Source organism: Pseudomassariella vexata (assembly GCF_002105095.1).
Source record: "Pseudomassariella vexata strain CBS 129021 chromosome Unknown BCR38scaffold_30, whole genome shotgun sequence".
In the NCBI taxonomy this organism is placed as follows: domain Eukaryota; kingdom Fungi; phylum Ascomycota; class Sordariomycetes; order Amphisphaeriales; family Pseudomassariaceae; genus Pseudomassariella; species Pseudomassariella vexata.
The window spans coordinates 92528-109928 of NW_024467985.1; the positions used below are offsets into that span (position 1 = coordinate 92528).

Below are 17401 nucleotides of genomic sequence, written 5' to 3' on the forward strand. Positions count from 1 at the left end.
GCAGGGAAACGGTGAAGAGGAGGCTTAATGGCGAGTTTCAGAGAGTAAAGGGACAAAGACAGCGTGAGAAGGCGCGGTGTGTATAGAGTCGTCTATGATAGAGACCATATTCATACATGTCTAAGCGTAATGCGTAGTTGTTCTGTCCCGTATAAATTCCGTGATTGATCAGTCCGATCAACAGCAAAGAACAAAGACCAAAGTACTACCAAACGCCCTATACAAATTTTGAGGTATTACCATTGAGTTGAATTCGTTCGCCAGCAGAAACACTTCTGTTGATAACGTACAAAACAGAATGATATCGGGGTTTCATGAATGGGTGTCTACCTTCGACTCTCTAGTTGGACGATCCGTACCATATATACCCCTTTCCTGTAACTTCGTTGTCTCCATTCGGTCTCGGCACCTGACCAGGATTAGCACATTGGTTTCACACTACTGCTTTATAATCATCAAACCGTACTTGATTCCTCCGATGCATCACACCGCAACGTAGCGCCAACCAATAAATTAACTTCCAAATACGCCATAGGAGTATAACGAAGCACAATACCATGATAATCGCACCGGTAAGGATACGTAGGGATTGACTGGAATTGGTGTTGCCATGGGAGGACCGTAGTTCTGATAGTGGTGGGTCGTCGCTTTGAGACGTAGGCAGTTGGCACTTTTTCTGCAGTGGGTGTTGTATGCTCTATAGTTGGTACAGGCAGAGAAATTACTATGTGAAGAGGATTTTTCACCCATATCGTGTACTAGATTTACTTGAAAGGGGCTGTGTTTCAATTATGAATAGTTGTGATGAGAAGTTGAAACTTGCACAGATATGGGGATAATGGACTATGGGGTATATTTCTTACACCCCGATACTCATTGAGTATCTATTTATGCCCTCCTGTTATTTCAGTATATTATGAAGCTGAGATAAAACCGAGGATGTGGATGTTTCGTTTTGGAATGTAGCTATTCTGAACATTAACAATCAGATATGAGATGTCACTCCGCTACATAGGTCGGTTATATCAAACATATTATATGAAGCAGAGCATTGCATCATCCCTTCCATTACTCTCGTCCCCTCTACCCCATTAGGTTAGTTTACGGCATTGCACTTATATATCAAACGAGTTATGTTCGTGTTCAAGATTTTCACATGTATGGAGATACGAAAGTTGTAAACCCCCTTTCTTTCCCCTTTTCGGACACGAGAAAGCAGTATTTGTACCACCACGGTGGTGTTGTTATCTCAGAAACCAAAGACTTTTTTTCAGTATTCAAGTGTGCAAGGAACCATACGCTCCTATATCTAGCCCCAAATCCTAGCAAAGTCTACCAACTATTTAATTGTTAGTTAAATATCTTGTTAGCATCGCGACTCCACACTATTATAATTCGACTTGTATGAAATTGAAACAATCAAGGCAATTTAAAATGGACGTTGTCAACTTCCCACTCGGCTACCACCCGTACGATTGCGCACGCTGGTAGTGAGTCTTTCTGGGCTGGCCCTGTTACCTCGGCCACAAGGGTAAGCTATATGAGTATGACATGAAGAACCCCAAGGAGATTCTCGGCACATGGGGTGATGAGTGCAATGGCTGTCGCATAACCCTTGCTCAAGAGGTGCGCGGCGTTGATAAAGTGTATCTCTTTGGCTACTAACAGCGGCTGGCAATGCAGAATGCGGCTTGGGTGGACAAGGTGATATGGTGGTACGTCTTGTTCGCGTTTGGGTTGTCTGTGGCCTTTCTGGGGAGCTTTTCCATCCCCAATCATTGAGGATGCGGCAAATGATTGGGGTAGATGTTGTCCGTCTAGGAGATGAAAGAAGGGGTGACTCGGAACGAAGGATGCAGATGTCCAGAACTGAATGTGATATAGTGTGACGCATCATAAGCTGAACTTGTAACTATCAGAACTTCTTAACTGCCACAATGTCTATAGTATGTTATATGTTCCGTACCTTGTGTCTGTACCACTTTAGAGGCGGTGTATCGTTGACATTTTTGTTCCAAAGTTGAGCTCGTGTACAAGGAGATCTGCCACATTACATCTGTGCTGTTCAATTCAGCTAGCTGAGAGTTGCGCAGTCTATAAATGAAGAACAGTTCAATAGATGACGAGCACTGCACAAGTGTCTGACTCTTATTGATCATAGGTGCTGAGATCTGCTTCATATGTCTGGGAGTACAGAGAAATCATATTTGAAACCGTGCTACATCGAAATTTAACTCTCGTGAAATAGACTGCAAGAAATGGATACGGGGCGAAAGCTCGAGGATAGAGTGTAAACACTGCTGTCTTTTGAGGGAAAGGGGCCACAAATTGATTCCTACACGGACAAACGCGTCGGTAATGGCAAACATTCTGAGTTTCTCTCTTCTTTAGTGGGCGTGGTCCTATCGCTGGCACTCTTTTGGTTGATGAGTTGTTGACAAACCTTGGTTTTGTTCGTCTGGGAACGAGCGGGCATGAGCTCTGATAGTGTATACAAGGTTTGCCGCGGGATGCCCATTACAAAGGTCTGGGCTTGGAGTGTCATTGCCTTCTATCATTGTGATCTTACAATCAGAGAATCAAAGACCGCCAGTGTTGGAACTTGGAGGAGCCGGGAACAGGGGATGACTCGAACCTTTCTTGCTTAGGTCATACGTCAGCAAATAATGCAACTTGTGCTATAAAGGGGGATTTCCATCACCAATCGTTTCTTATACTCCTAGCACAAAGCAATTAAACCGCCTTATATCGTCGAATGATGGGTGATATTAATGTTATACTCGAACTCTCCAGATCCAGATAAATTGTGTGGAACTACTTTTCAAGCAGAACGACAAAGACATTCTGGATGTTGCAATTTACAACAGCACTTGCTCGGCGAATATACCATTTACATGTTCTAACATTGATAATGTCGCTAAATGTTACCTCGCTCCACGTTCCTTCGTCCTGTATTTCCACATTGAGGTATCACTCAACAAGCCAGTAGTGAGAGCGTGTTACACTTGGCACGATTATGGCTCTAACTGAGAATGAAAACTGGATGCAGGCACGGAAGATGGAACTATCGTCCCTTTCGAGTGGTCTAACCGCTGGATACTATGTGTGCAAGCTTAGCAACAGGGTTCGAGGGCAGAACTAGTCCAGTCATTCTCTGTAGATATCAGAGACCGGGAGAATAAGATAACAGCGCAACAATGTTGAGGCACTATGAGTATGAAGCTGACTTTCACACAGAAACCGACAAGAAGCCTAAAAGCCAGTGATACGAGTGGGCTGGCCGTGTCAGCTTATCTGTGTTTGCATGGGGTGCCCCGGCGTCTTTAAGGATTTCTCTACCAAGTGAGAACGGGTCCATGGACACACTAGGCGCCACGTGCTGGATGCTGGATGATGTGATATTCATTTCGGGCGACAGGCGGGTTGCTAGTGAGTATGCATCCTGGAGATTGTTGTTCGCTTGGAGCTTGCCGCCCCTGCACCGTTGACATTAGGCTGTCAGCTGCTTGCTGAACGACAACTGACGGTACCGAGGCGCAACTCAATTTTAATGCAATTATTACACATATCTGGTACGGGCTTTCCCCTTTGAGGCAGTTAACCCGATTTCCCGAAGATGTGGCGAAGTTTTGACTTGTAGCCGCCTGTCCCTTTGTGTGTGTAGTATGGTATTCAATTCGGCTCTTGCTTCCAACGGATCGTCACATTTGGGACCAACCAACGTGCAGCCGCTTGGCTCGTTTTTGGGCTTCCGAGCTTGCTTTGCGACGGCTATGTCATTGGTCTGGCAGAACAGGGGTTTGGAAACTACTCGGAATTTGATCGCGCGGCGGGGAAGCGCGCAAAGTTGAAACTTGTTGCCCGATTCACTGCACCAGTAAGCCAGAAATAATTAAACAATGCTGAGTGTTTTGTGTAGCCCGTCCGAATTCATGCGTAGATACCTGGAAACAGAGGAGGCGTGGTAAGGCCGCTGCTGAAATTTCTTTCTACTGCATCATCGTTGTTCCAGGTTCTGGCCCACGATGTAATCAAGTGGGGCGCACTTGGGCCGATTTCCCAGATATGCCCCTCGCAAGCCTCGGGAGACCAAATTGAGATGCATTCGCTGTCGTTCAGCTCATGCCTTTGGGCTTGTAACATGGTGAAAACTCAAATGCCCGAGGCTTTAGTGTACAAGGTTTGCAGCTTCGTCGTGTCTTGACTCGCTCGACGAACTCTGAAGACAGAGAAAGTAAATGTCCACAGGGGGAGCTGAAGGGACGAGGGATGGCTTTCGCTAAGTTAAGTGCAGGAATGTGCTACGTGTATATAAGTAGCTAGCGCACTGGGTCAGCAGGTGCAAAATGCCAGAAGTAATGCGTAGCAGAAGTCTTTGGGCAGGGGTTCTTGCTGGTTTCTGCTAGTTCCTGGTGGTTCCTGCCGGTGATGAAATGCGAAAGTGGGTACTCGAGGGTTCGAAAAGCGAAGTCATCGTCAGACGTTAGGCGAAGAGGGGACCGAGCTACCTGTCAGGTACATAAGCGGCGTCGCAGGAATCAAGCAATTTGGCAGCTAAAGCCGCGCCGACAGGGCTGGACAGGGCTTGATTGGCGCCTCTGAAAAGTTCTAAATAAGCAAATCCAGCAAAGAGGCAAGTCTTTGCTTTGTACACCAGGAGCCATTAGCCCGTGCGGGTCCACAAAGTTTTGCTCCTTCCTTCCCTGCAAGCTCACTGGGTCTTGCCCGCTGGGTTTTCTTGAACTTTTCCCTTCTCCTCTTTCCGGTCGCTCGTTCCTCCTCTTTCCCCCTTCTCACATCCTCTGTCTCTCGTCGAATATCACACTTCTATTTGGTGGTTGTAGATTCGGTGCCGTCGTCGCTAGGAAGAAGCGAAGGTTGTTCATGCGGTCAGGAAAGTTGAAGGATTACCGATTATCTGGGAAGGTTCCTGAAAGAGGTGAGTACCTAACCTTAAGAGGGTCTCTATTTTTTTCTGCGTCTGCGTTTTTCAACGCTTCAAGAACCCGTTTGCCGGTTGTGCGGTGCCTGTCGCCACTGAAAGGAAGTCCGTGGACCCAAAGTCAGACGCAACTCAATGTCTGTTCCACTTGGCGCCTGTCGCTGGGAACCTTGAGGGCTACTTGCGACAGCATCCAAACGTATCGACTCGACCCTACTGTGTCTCGCGACAAACACTTTCGTCGCATCCGCGGAATAGTGTGCTTTTTGCTCAGCTGGATAATACAACACTGGACTTGCCTTCGAAACACACGCCGAGAAATCCAAGACCCGGACCGAACGAATCGTTACAATTGCGCGCCTCACACCGACACATGGATGTATGTCGGCCTGTTGACAATGTGGCCATATCACCCAAATGCGCAATCGCCATGTCCTGGCACCTCATTGTGCGATGCCACAACCAACAGGACCGTACGGCTTGCGAAAACGAGTTGGGCCAGCAAAATGGGCTTGTTGTGCTACTTGTACATGCACCCTGCAGGTTCTAGAAAACTTGGTCCGTTTGCCGTTGTGCGACAGCATCGTTTACACCCACATTGAACCGGTCACGGTCAAAAAGTATTCGTGGGGTGCGTTTCCGGCCTCTAGGACACATGCACAACACTTGCGACATTGGCTCAAATACAGGCAAGAAGAAGTCTTCACTGTTAGCAGGACTGGTCAATATCATGTCGGCGACGTCGACTGAAGAATCGCTTCCACTGGACCAGGACCGGGGCAACCACACCGGCCTACCACACCGCTGCAAACGGGTCATCAAGGAGTGGACAGTTGGAGATCAAGCTTACGTGAAGTGTCGTGCTGATGACGGAACTGAACAGACTCATACACTGCTAGCCATGTCGTCTCTATCGCGTCGCGCATGTTACAAGTGTGGCAACGTCGGCCACTACGCCGAGGTGTGCTCTTCTGCGGAGCGCCTCTGCTACAACTGCAAGCAGCCAGGTATGAGAGTAATACGTCCATGTAATGCCGCAACCTGCTGATCCTCGATTCAAGGACACGAGTCTAACCAGTGCCCTCTTCCTCGCACTACCGAGGCCAAGCAGTGCTACCATTGCCAAGGCCTCGGCCATGTGCAGGCAGACTGCCCTACTTTGCGCCTGAGCGGTGCTGGTACCAGCAGCCGCTGCTACAATTGTGGCCAGCCCGGCCACTTGGCTCGATCCTGCCCTAACCCTGCTGGTGCTGGTGTCGGTCCTGGCGTGGGCCGCGGTGCACCTGTCGGTCGCGGTGGATTTGGAGGTGGCTTCGGAGCACGTGGTGCTTTCACCGGTGGCCCCCGCCCTGCCACCTGCTACAAGTGCGGCGGTCCCAACCACTTTGCCCGCGACTGCCAGGCTCAAGCCATGAAGTGCTACGCCTGCGGTAAGCTGGGTCACATTTCGCGAGACTGTACTGCGCCCAACGGAGGACCCCTGAACACTGCTGGCAAGACCTGCTACCAATGCGGCGAGGCTGGCCATATCTCTCGAGACTGCCCTCAGAAGGCCGCCAACGGCGACTTGGGCGCTCCTGTTGATGTCGACATACCCGCAGTCGCCGCCCCTGCCATCCCTCCCGTCGCATAATCTGGCTAAGAAGGTCTGCGAACAGCATCTGCGGTTCCGACAAGTCAAGGTGGTTGTATAAGGGACTCATGCCACGACGATATGAATCAGTGATCTGTGCATCCTGCATGTCAGAAAACGCCCATGACGATCTGCACACCCATCAAAAAAAACCCCCATTTTACACCCAAAGAGGTCATACTCGGACAGTGAGTCTGAATTTGAAAAGCATGATGGCTCATCGGACGATCCAGGGTTTCGCAACTCTTCGCTCATTTGTTTACCCATCTCATTGACGACATTTAAACACTGTTTGGGCACTGCGAAGTTCCCGACTCAATCTGGATCCCCCACAAGCACACCTTCCATCTTGGCAATACTCATCGGATTTCCGCATTCTCTTGCGAGTTTCTGGGCGTACGGGGCGCGTGTCCATTAATTTCCCTCACCCTTTTCCTTCTGGTATTTTTTTCGCATTATTTCGCATGACTCATGACGTATACAACGCACGCAACATGGAAAGACCACTCTGAACGAAACAACTGGCGCTATTGGATTGATCCGGGTTGGCTTCGACATTCTACTACGCGTGAAATCCTGTACCACCACCAGCACTTGACCGCTTTAATGGAAGACAAACATTACGGGGGAAGGATTCTGATTCTGGCGGCAACGAGGAAAAAGTTTGTGCGTCATCTTTGAAAACTGTATACCTGATCCCATTCTTTATCTTTTCTTTCGGCCTGGTCAGCCTCAATTTTGGACTTCGATTCTCTGTCACCCTCCTACGATCCGAACCGGATACGATGACTGAAACGCAAACATTCGAGACTCACCGAGGAAAAAAGACATGAGGGGACGTACAGCAGACTGGTGGAAAACGCGCTGCGATAGCATTGATCCTCGCATGTCCACGGATCGCGCGGAGGGGGGGAGTGAGAGGTAGCGAGTAGTAGTAGTCTGAGAACAAAGCAGTGTGTTGCAAGCCGGATTCAAGCTCTCGTCCGTTGCGAGCGACTTCCGCGGGCCAGCAGACGACTAACCCGACAAAGCACCAGGCGAGACGGAACGCGACAGAAACCAGCCACCACCAAATTGATTAAACAGGTAAGCCAGTTCTTCCATTGTGTTACACTTTCTACCAAGTGGCAAGCAGTTGCTTGCCTCCCCCGCCTCTTTTATGATGATTCACTTAGCTCTAGACCAGAGCTATCCAAAAGATAGCTACGACGACAACATACCATGTTACACAGTCTCTGAAACCCGGCGATTGTATCTTTTTATACTTGCAAGCTCTGCCTTGGATTGACGCTGACCTTCTCATTAAGCAGAACCACACCCTCGTACCTGTGCCGTTCGCCGCCAGAGACCTGATCCAAACCGACGATAGCTAGAACAGAGTAAATCATTGTTCTAGGTAGGCGTAAAAGTACCTAATAGTATCACTCACGGGGGCGAGTGCTTCCAGGCCAGTCGCCTGTAATGATGGGGGTCGGCATGAAGTCTGCGGCGCCTGCTTCAAATCAGAGTAACCCGTCCGTATCACCACCTGGTCATATGCCCTCCGGCAGTAGGCTCAGTTCCAATTCCACGAACCGAATCTGACTCGCTCACGATTGCCTTCTCAAGGTTTGGCCAAGTCTAACATTCACTTTGAGAGTGATGACTTTAACGGTAAGTAGTCTAATATGTCGTAAATAGGAGGAGTCCGATCCGGATTTTTGAAAATACACGATACACCTGCAATATTGCAGTAGCCGGGAGTCAGTAGTTTTGTTCATCATAGTACAATGCGAAAACAATAGAGCGTATTAAATGTAATCGACGAGAGATTCTAAAGATGTTTGGCCCAACCTATTCCCAATCTCGACAATGGTCTTTTCGTAGACTTTAGCTACATTCATGTGAAACTCATCATCCTCGTCACTGGGCAGTTCTTCCTCTCGTTCTGACTCCACTTCATCCACAGCTGAAGCTCTACTTTGGGGTGTTCCTTGTCGTTGCTGCGTCCCGGCGTTCCCTAAGCTTATAGCGGGAGAGGAAGCCTGACGGGCAATTTCATCATCTTCATCGTCAAGATCCGAATCCTCGTCCACACTCCATTGAAATTGACCCCCATTGCTGGCCCTGTTTCCCTCTGCTGCTGGCGGTGCTGTCGAGAATATCACCGGCGTGAGATTTTCCATTTTGATTGGCGGTGATACCGTCTTTTGTCGTTTGGGAGATAGAGAAGCTGTCTGGGTCTCCCCATTTTCGTCGCCCGCTTTGCGCTTTCGCGTCCTCGGGGCCGTCGGTACATAATTATCGCCAGATGATTTCCCCTTTCGTCTCGTCGAGGCCGGCGGCAGATAGTCACTGTCGTTATTGTCCTCAGATTTCACTGTCCAGGCAGACGAGTCGGCACTGTCCCTTGATTCTGTGTCATCCGCTGTAGACGTCCCCTCGTCCGTCTCTTCGGCAATCTCAGTCTTCTCCGCAAGATGTCCATCATGGCGGATACCCTGCCTCTTTCCTCCCAGCTCAAAGTCGTCGTCATCAGACAAGTACGTATCAACGTCGGCCTCGCCGCTCATCTTGTTGGCGACCTGCAGTCGCGTCTCATCGGCTAAGCTCTTGCAGCGCACCATGTCGGTGCGCGTCATGCCGCGACGACTGAGCAGCGCGGGCTCGAGCCCGGTCAGCGGCTGGTGGGTGCGGATGTCTTTTCCACTAAGCAGGCTAGCAAAGCAGTGGTCGAGCTTCTTAAGAAGAGTGAAAGTCGGGCGCGGCGCTGGAGGAAAGGCGGGTAGGTACTCGGTTATAGCTAATGCGACATCGAGGAGGAAGGGGATTTGGATATTGGCTGAACCATTTCATTGTCAGCATCAACCTCTCGAGCGCAATCCAAAAGGCACAATGAGTAAACTCACGAGTCCCCGAGAACCAGAGGACATCCACCACCCCGCTCAGATCGTCACAGATGTCGTCAAAGGCAACGTATCCGGCCGTTGGATCGTCCGGGTCGGCAAACGCGCCGCCAAGCTTCTTGTGAAAGCGCCGCGAGATGTGCAGCATGCGCTGCGAGACATATTGACGCGCATACTCTTCTTTCCGAGATCCCGGGACGAGGGGCTTGGAACGAGGACGTGGAAGACCGGCGGCGGCGCGGGCTGATGCTGTACTTGGAGCTGGCGAGGGCAGGGCGGTGGTGTTGTGGGGGCGGATGAAGCCGCCAGAGGTGGAGAAATTGGATGGGGTTGCTGTGGCCATTATTCAGATGTGAGACTTCGGGGTAAGAGTCTCATGAAAGCGATCATGAGGTTGTTTTTTCATGTTGAAGTTGGGGGCTAGTCTTCGTCTTGGAATTCAATGTCTTCATGAAAGCGGAAGCGCACTGCGAATGGTTTGTAGTCGACCTCAGATTGATTTGCGCCGCCATGTGACGCCATCAAAGGGCAGCCACATTTGGCTCCTGTTCCACCGCAAGTAAGCACCGCACCTCAACTGTGGCTTGAGCTCTCTCTTGTCTCAGCCTCACGCATTTGAACTTTTTCGTTTTATGAAATATCGTCATTCTCGGGTCCTACGTCGCATTGGCTCTTGAATCAACATTCGCCCTTCACAACAACAGAAACCGATCAGCCTACACCCTAATTTCGAATTCCTCAAATTACACATCATGCCAACCAAGCGAATCCAAAGTGACTCCCGTCGGGCATCCCAGTCCAGGGGTTACATCGGCTTGACCTACGACACCATCACATCGCCCGACAATGCCACCATGGTGCGAAGCATAGCCATCTTTGGTGTATGTCCTTTAAGTCATCTACATTCACATGAACTGGAGTGGAAAAGCTGAATTTTTTTTCCGCAGGCCGCCGTAGCATTCATCGCCAGTCCGTGGGCTGAGTTCCTCCTCCCTCCGTGAGTGTACCCTGAACGACTGCCTGGTTGACCGTACCCCCTAACGACGCCCTCTATAGGGCATAAATGCGGCGAATTCATTCGTGGCGAGACGTGACAGGAGGATGTAGAAGGGTGTAATGATATACCGACTCGAGGGGAAACGAATCGGCGTGTACCATAGTGGCGGCTCTGGTCTGCATCATGGCCGAATGGATGCATTTGCATATGTGGCTGGACAGGTCGTTTCTGTACTCATGTGTGAACTAGGCGCAGGAGAGGCACATCTCCTTTACTCAGTAACAAAACGACACGAACTTGTATAACCAACCGGTTGGACGGCCAGTTGCCATCGAGACTTTTGCCAACTCCTGATGATTCTAATTATCCAGCAATGGATCCGGAAGTCAAGATTCCGGGTTGAAATATAAATCAGGTAAATCGGATTCTCTCAAGTCAACAACTGCCCCGGCCTTCGACGCACTGGCAAGCTACCCCAATCCCGTCGTAGACGATAACGAGGTCACAAGCGCCACGGATGCAGGTAACACTGTAGCAGTTGCATAATTACTCCCTGCGGGCTCGCACTGACATTGTTTCTTAGGCCAAAGTATCAGCGGATGGCGTGAGGTCACTGTCAGATGTAAGCGAGGACGGAAACTGCTCCTGGCTTGGTGCTGCTCTTTGAGGTGGATGGAACAATCCGCCCAAACATGGTGTAGTAGGAACCCTGATGGCAATGGTCTACCATGCTAGAGCGCCTGATGACTTTGGCACGTCTCTTTACCCGCATATTGGCCCAAAGCACCTCATGGTCTTTGAAGAGAAAAGCGAGCTCCTTGATACGATCCTGGGGTTCCAACTACAGTTTTGGGAAATGGGGGAGCATGCGTGCAGCTATGATCAAGTTCAACGGTTGAGTAGACAGAAGGTGTCGGCTTGGCAGTGCGACTAGTTGAATCTATTTCAACTATGAGGTTGATGAAGTCATGAATTGGTCGGTTTATGTTCGCTGAGGATAGGGGGGAGATGGGAAGGTACGGTCAAGTGGCAGGGCCGAAGACCTACAAAACCCCGCCTCAAACCAGAAGTAACCATCAGAGAAGAGAAAAAATACATACTTTTTTGGCCTTCGTATAAATTTGGGGGTAGCTGGAGACTGTTTAATACGTTTGTTGATTCTGTGTGAAATTGAAGACCTCACTCAGGTAAACATGTGTTCGACTTATAGCTGGCAAAGAACTGTGGTAGAGAAAACAGTCCCATATTGGCGGTATTAGCATCAAATCAGGTCCAAATACACAGTGAACTCTCAGTATCAGCCTGGGTCTCTTTGCTGTAGCAAAGAGTGCGACATCTGTCGCCCATGGTCTGATTCAACGTCTCCAAGCCCTCTTTCTCCTGGGTCGAGATCACCTATAGCACCAAGATCGTGTAGTCTAGTCTCCGCTCATCGTATTGCCGCTCCCGAAGGGCCTACGGTACAGAATACAAGTCAGGGCAACGAAGGCGCACGACTGTTGGCCGCGAGCTCGGCGGCTCTAAACTCAAGTTATCCTGCGCTCACAAACACCACGGTGCCGAAGACATATGATCCCATGAAGAACACTGAATGGTCGCTGAGACACAGGAAGATGCCAATCTAGCTTCTGGTCTTCTACCTGCCGACTTTCATGGTAACATGGGTGCTAAATGCGTGCTGGGCATCCAACCCCTGTATGCATCGACCTACTGAGACCAACGTGGCAATATGTTACCCTCAGGGTTTCTGTCTGTGGCTAGCGTTCTGGTATGTGTGGATATCATGGACTCCATCTCTGGGTTTTGGCGATCCCCATCACTTCGCCTCTGCTTGCTCACGCGCCCACTGAGTACACGCAGAGGCGATTTCCTGGCTAGAGCGTTACGTGTAGCAGCAGTTCGCTTTAGTTGAAAGTGGATGGACGGATATAGAAATATTGTGAAGCGCCCGCCGTAGGGAAAAGAGTAGCCGCTTTCTGTGGTTGGGCGCTCTGCTCATTGGAATAGGTAGGTACTCTACTGATCATCGAATCGTGATAACTAGACGCTGACATATCCACGGTGCCACTCAACAGCCTATTTTATCTGCTCTGTTACAATCGAATAAACCACCGCCGTCTCTTGCCTGAACAGACTTCGCAGTAGTTGTGGTGGGGGGTTTTAAGACCATGGTTGGCTCCGACACTGAGCCGGCGGGTTTATAAAATCATTGGAAAGACGTCTCTTCTACTGGGAAACAGTCGTTGTGAAGAAAAAAGGAGCGTATTCGGATCGTGTTTTCTTGCCAGCGCTCTTGAGAATGGCACCTGGACGGGAATTATAAAGGAGCATGTCATACGAATCAACTAATCAGTAAAAGTGAGAAGATTCTGCTTTGGAAACTCCCATCACCTTGCCCAGTGCAAAACCGCTGATTACTGCCGTAGACATGTCGAATTTCCGGATAAGCTTCTGCATGCCGGGAAACCTGAGGGTCTTTCCATGGACGCCGATCGGGGTAGACAAGACATTACTGCGGAACTGTCCCTGGAATACCAAACTACGTGCATATTCAACGGGATACTCAAATCTACAAACTTCAATTTGCATTGTACAGCGTCCTCAACAAAGAGTGTATTTCGAGCTGAGAAATGACCATGTCTATGGCCCCTTAATTGACGAGTGGCCAAACGCCGAACTATGGAGAATGACTTCAATGATTGCCTGGATGTCGCTCTCGGACTGCGGCCAACAGCAGAGTATTTCTTCCAACATAACGAGTTACTCAAGTGCCCCTTTGGACCATCGACTATCATCCCATTTGCAGAAACCCACCGTCTGGTTCTGTCACTGACACCGGCCAACTCCCCTGCGCTCGCACTTAGACCGAACCTTTTCACAACAGTTGCGTGTCTTTCTAGGGACCTTTGAGAACTTGGGCCGAGGCACTCTTTCGCAATTACTCCTTCTTTGGTTCTCTGATGAGCCACACCTTGAATCTCCCTGCTTTCCAAGTTTTCCAAGTGTTTATGGAATGGGCACCCATGGCAGAATCCCCCTTTCCCAGCTCGAGCATCTCAGCCTGTTCAACGGCGGGCGTGAAACATTTTGCTCTCAGTTTGTGTCCGATCTCGCTAAGCCCTACCTTACAGCGAAGACTTGGAGGGCAATCTCGTCGACCACCTCACCTTGGTCATTGCTTGCCAGATCCGCATTTTAAACAACACAGACCACGCTGAGTACGTCTTGCAGACCGCCATATGCTTTTCCAGCAAGTCTCATGTAACGAAAACCGTTGCGCAGACGTACCACTATACAGAAGAGAAAACTTGCTATTCAACCCGCATCATACTTTGGAAGCCGAGCAAGGATCTCGAAGGGGCCGTAATAATCTCTGTGTTGATATTGATGCAGTGTGTAGATTTGGCAGTTGTGGCGAGGTACATTTACTAGGTGCTACCTAGGCGCCGGGTAAGAATTCGTCGGGAGGACAGGCCAGTTAGGCTTGCTCGGGGCGGTACGGGAATCATTACTAGAAACCTGACTTCTGGGATTATTCATTATGTGAAAGAGAAGAAGTAGAATGAGAACATGGCGGAATACATACCAGTTTAAGCTGCTAGGAATTTCCAGGAATTTCCATGCCCGCCGTTGTTGAAAACCATGGCAGGACTACCGGAGGAATGGCGCAGATAGGCCGCCGTGAATATGAATCTACGACCACAACATCACCAACGTATTGAGAGAAAAGCCCCAAACCCAAAACATTGCCGAGCGCTACGGAATTTTCCTGGGTCTAAATCCAGCGTAAGAAGCCGTAATAGGTGATTAGGGCAAATATTGTCGAGTATAGCGAAGACAGAGCCACGAGACTAAGCATGGCTCGCAGACGGGCCGAAACTTTCGGTTTCAACCAGTAGAGAAAGTAAATACAACGGAGATTGAATAAAAGGGGTCGAGTGCAAAAGAAGAAGGATGAGAATTGACCACATTATGGTCACATGGGCGATTGGTGCAGTGCCAACGGTCCGGCCACTGAGAGAAGCACGTCGGATACGGCAAGTTCGCGAAGATCCACCAACATCACCGCTGCCAACATCCAAAATCGAAGAAACGCAGTCACAAATGCCAATCCCATGGCCATTAATTCTGATGAGAAGCAGGAGGCAGCACCCAGATGGATAAAAGAAAATGGAATATACAAATAGGCCAGCACTTCGCGGCGAACAACACTTGACACCAAGCCAAAGAGTCACGGTATCTATATCACTGCTGTTGGAAGTTATTAGAGAATGATCACATCTTCAAACAATTTGTTGCAGATCGAGGACGTTATCAATATCATCCTGGTCGGGCAAGCCATCATCCGCCATAAAAGAGCCGGCCCCGACTACGAGCTATTCGGCTATGTCGTGCCCCAGGTCATTCAACGAGCGAGGGATCTAAACGACACACGATACGGCTGGTCTGGCGATCAACATGATGACCTTGTGCTAGTGATCATTGTGAATGGCGTGGCTAGCATGTATCTCAGGCCTACGGCGTTGGGTTACTATCCGGATCAAGTCATGAGGCTCATGGAGAACGTGAACAATCGATACAGGATGAACTCCCCAATCACATCAGCTTGTGTTACATTGGCACTTATGCGTATGGATGACCACAAGAATAATACGTCAAGCAATCACTCGCACTGACATTAATCATGAACACAGCCTACGTGAAGAAACCCTATGAATTCCAAGGCCTCCCCTACACGATATTCAACGCTTTCCTCACACTTGCTTGGACCCGCCGCGTCCTTGACCCAGCCAACATAGTCATGGAGCTTATTGCTGATGCACTCAAGTGCATGCCAACCAAAAAGAATACAAGCTAGAGACGGTGTGTGACTGGATCGAGACGCTGGGGCCGCACCTCAAGACAGAGTCCAGGCCCGTGTCAAGCCTACATCAACCGGTCAGAGAGCCGCTATCAGACGAAACAGTTCAATCGGCTACTGTGCTGGCATAGATGATGGTACTGCAGTACTCGGCTTCAAGGGATTTCGGATGAGGGGGCGGAAGAGGGTGCTGCGGAGACGAAACCATCGACCAAGGAGAGCTCTGAGTGGAGGAGCTGACCGAAAAGAACCTCAGAGGGGACATACCTGGGGAATCAAGACGGGTGGTGGGATGAGCTGGATTTCGTTGCGCAAATCGAGCAATGAGTACGGAGACGAGGGTGCGGGATGGGACCAAGGGGCTCGGGAATATTCGACAGCAAATTTGTGCTCAATGAACGCGGACAAGATGCAGTATGTTTTTCCTTCCTGATTGAGTGGCTGGGGCTAGAAAATGTTCTCTGTCTCGGGGAGTAGTTGATACTCAACCAGAAGTCGTCGGCTGTATAAGCGAGATGGACAAAGCCGGATGCGGCGGCGGTGCCACGTAGTGTGCGACCAACACTCATCATCCAATATATCGATACATTCCACCCACTATCTATAAGCTCATCACGTGTAGTATATGACACTGCATCATGCAGCAATAAAGACATGTTGGGGGCCAATGATACCCACAAAGGTGCGGCATACTCGGACAGAGGCATAAAAGGTCACTGCTCGGAGTCCCAGAGAGGTCTGTCTCATGCCATTGAAAATTTGGAATTTTCGGTATATGCTCTTCAGAATGAAACTATTGATGGTACCCGTCGAGCTTGTCCTTGTAAAGGACGTAGCAGGTCGTTGGCCGCTCTAACGCCACATCGTTTAGCCCAAGGTAGACAGAGACATGTCACGAAAGTTGCGGTGCAGTCCTCGGCAACGACTAGAATAGCCAAGAGACCCTGTCCAGCGGCGATGATTCTTGCCTGTTTACACCTGTTCATGTCTACTCAAATAGTTTGAGCCTAGTTCCTAGACCTATATTGCGTTGTGTGTCGAGCATTTACGTAGCTCCTATCTTCACCCATGAGCATTTCGGCTCGGATGATACACAGTAGAGATGGTTTTCTTCTGGAGCAGGTCTCAGCGTCTTCATGATATATGCACGACCGAGGGTAGAGCTGGCGCTGAGACTCGGTTTGAAAGACATATTGCCGAGCCTTCAACAGGACATCATTACGGTTCCGAAATTCATCACATGCTTCCATTGGACACTGTAAACAGAGCCCGAGTGTCAACCATTTCTAACTCCAGACTGTTTGTTGGGCAAGCCAGGAAGCTTAGCTTTGTCGTACTACATGCCCGTAATCCCATCCCGTGTTCACTTGATATGCATCCGCTCCATGGCCTAACCAACCGCGAAAGTGCATGCCCGTCTCACCCTGACAGCAGACGTCAGAATAAAGTCTAGCGTGCAGCTCGCCTCCCTACGACGAACGCTGCACGCAACCGACAGCACGAGAGCATCCATGCTGCAAAGCACCAGAACACACATAGCGCCGCAATATACGGAGCAATTTATCCACGGCCAAATTCGTTCTAATGCGACATTGAGCTGCCGACGGTAGATGAAGCTTCTTGGCTGGGTCGGTTGATAGGCCCTGGTGCACTCCCGTCACATGCCAGGTGGGTGGATGGATTATCTTCCTGCTTTTCTCTAGATGTGACGGCGTGCGGCCAGTGCGAGTTGCGCTTGCGCTGTTGCTATGCCCACAAGTTGACAGTCGCACGAATTGGGGAGAATTCCGGGGGATGTGGTTATGGATGTTGGCAGACGTTGGAGACGTTGGCAGCCAGGCATGTTGGTTGAGAGAAAAACTTGCTGTGTTGGCATCTTGTTACCCACCGGAAGGGGGCATACCCGACTTGATTTACCAGGATGGTCCCAGTTCACCACCAGCTGACGGGCGACCACCGCTTCTTCTTGAACCTCGGAACTTTGCGGGACCTTTGCGGGAACAGACATAATAGGGCCTATGGCAAGTGTTCTGGAAAGAGCTGGAACTTCGAAGCTGCTTTTGCGCCTCAGGGTATCGTGTTC

General features: G+C 49.8%; 5 protein-coding genes across 5 annotated transcripts; 3 read left to right on the top strand and 2 right to left on the bottom strand.

Moving 5' to 3' along the window:
• Positions 1-1444: 1444 nt before the first annotated feature.
• BCR38DRAFT_415115 (uncharacterized protein) lies at positions 1445-2558 on the bottom strand (the record flags this gene model as incomplete). The annotated part of the gene is made up of 3 exons (XM_040859000.1): positions 1445-1869; positions 1967-2164; positions 2444-2558. The coding sequence occupies 3 exons, from the start codon at positions 2556-2558 to the stop codon at positions 1445-1447; spliced, it is 738 nt and encodes a 245-aa protein (XP_040709409.1).
• A 2179-nt stretch (positions 2559-4737) lies between these two features.
• BCR38DRAFT_145244 (uncharacterized protein) lies at positions 4738-5705 on the top strand. The gene has a single exon (XM_040853660.1). It carries the CDS (start codon positions 4885-4887, stop codon positions 5542-5544), a length of 660 nt encoding a protein of 219 aa, XP_040709410.1. The 5' UTR covers positions 4738-4884; the 3' UTR covers positions 5545-5705.
• Positions 5706-8365: 2660 nt separating this feature from the next.
• BCR38DRAFT_479277 (uncharacterized protein) lies at positions 8366-10027 on the bottom strand (the record flags this gene model as incomplete). Its single annotated transcript, XM_040863140.1, has 2 exons — positions 9464-10027; positions 8366-9396 (listed from the first exon to the last, which is right to left on the bottom strand). The coding sequence occupies exons 1-2, from the start codon at positions 9801-9803 to the stop codon at positions 8366-8368; spliced, it is 1371 nt and encodes a 456-aa protein (XP_040709411.1). The 5' UTR covers positions 9804-10027.
• Positions 10028-10212: 185 nt separating this feature from the next.
• On the top strand, positions 10213-10461 carry BCR38DRAFT_491315 (uncharacterized protein; the record flags this gene model as incomplete). Its single annotated transcript, XM_040864645.1, has 2 exons — positions 10213-10341; positions 10408-10461. The coding sequence occupies 2 exons, from the start codon at positions 10213-10215 to the stop codon at positions 10459-10461; spliced, it is 183 nt and encodes a 60-aa protein (XP_040709412.1).
• Positions 10462-14627: 4166 nt separating this feature from the next.
• On the top strand, positions 14628-15869 carry BCR38DRAFT_415118 (uncharacterized protein; the record flags this gene model as incomplete). The annotated part of the gene is made up of 5 exons (XM_040859001.1): positions 14628-14693; positions 14759-15086; positions 15286-15320; positions 15371-15732; positions 15770-15869. The coding sequence occupies 5 exons, from the start codon at positions 14628-14630 to the stop codon at positions 15867-15869; spliced, it is 891 nt and encodes a 296-aa protein (XP_040709413.1).
• Between the last annotated feature and the right edge of the window lie 1532 nt (positions 15870-17401).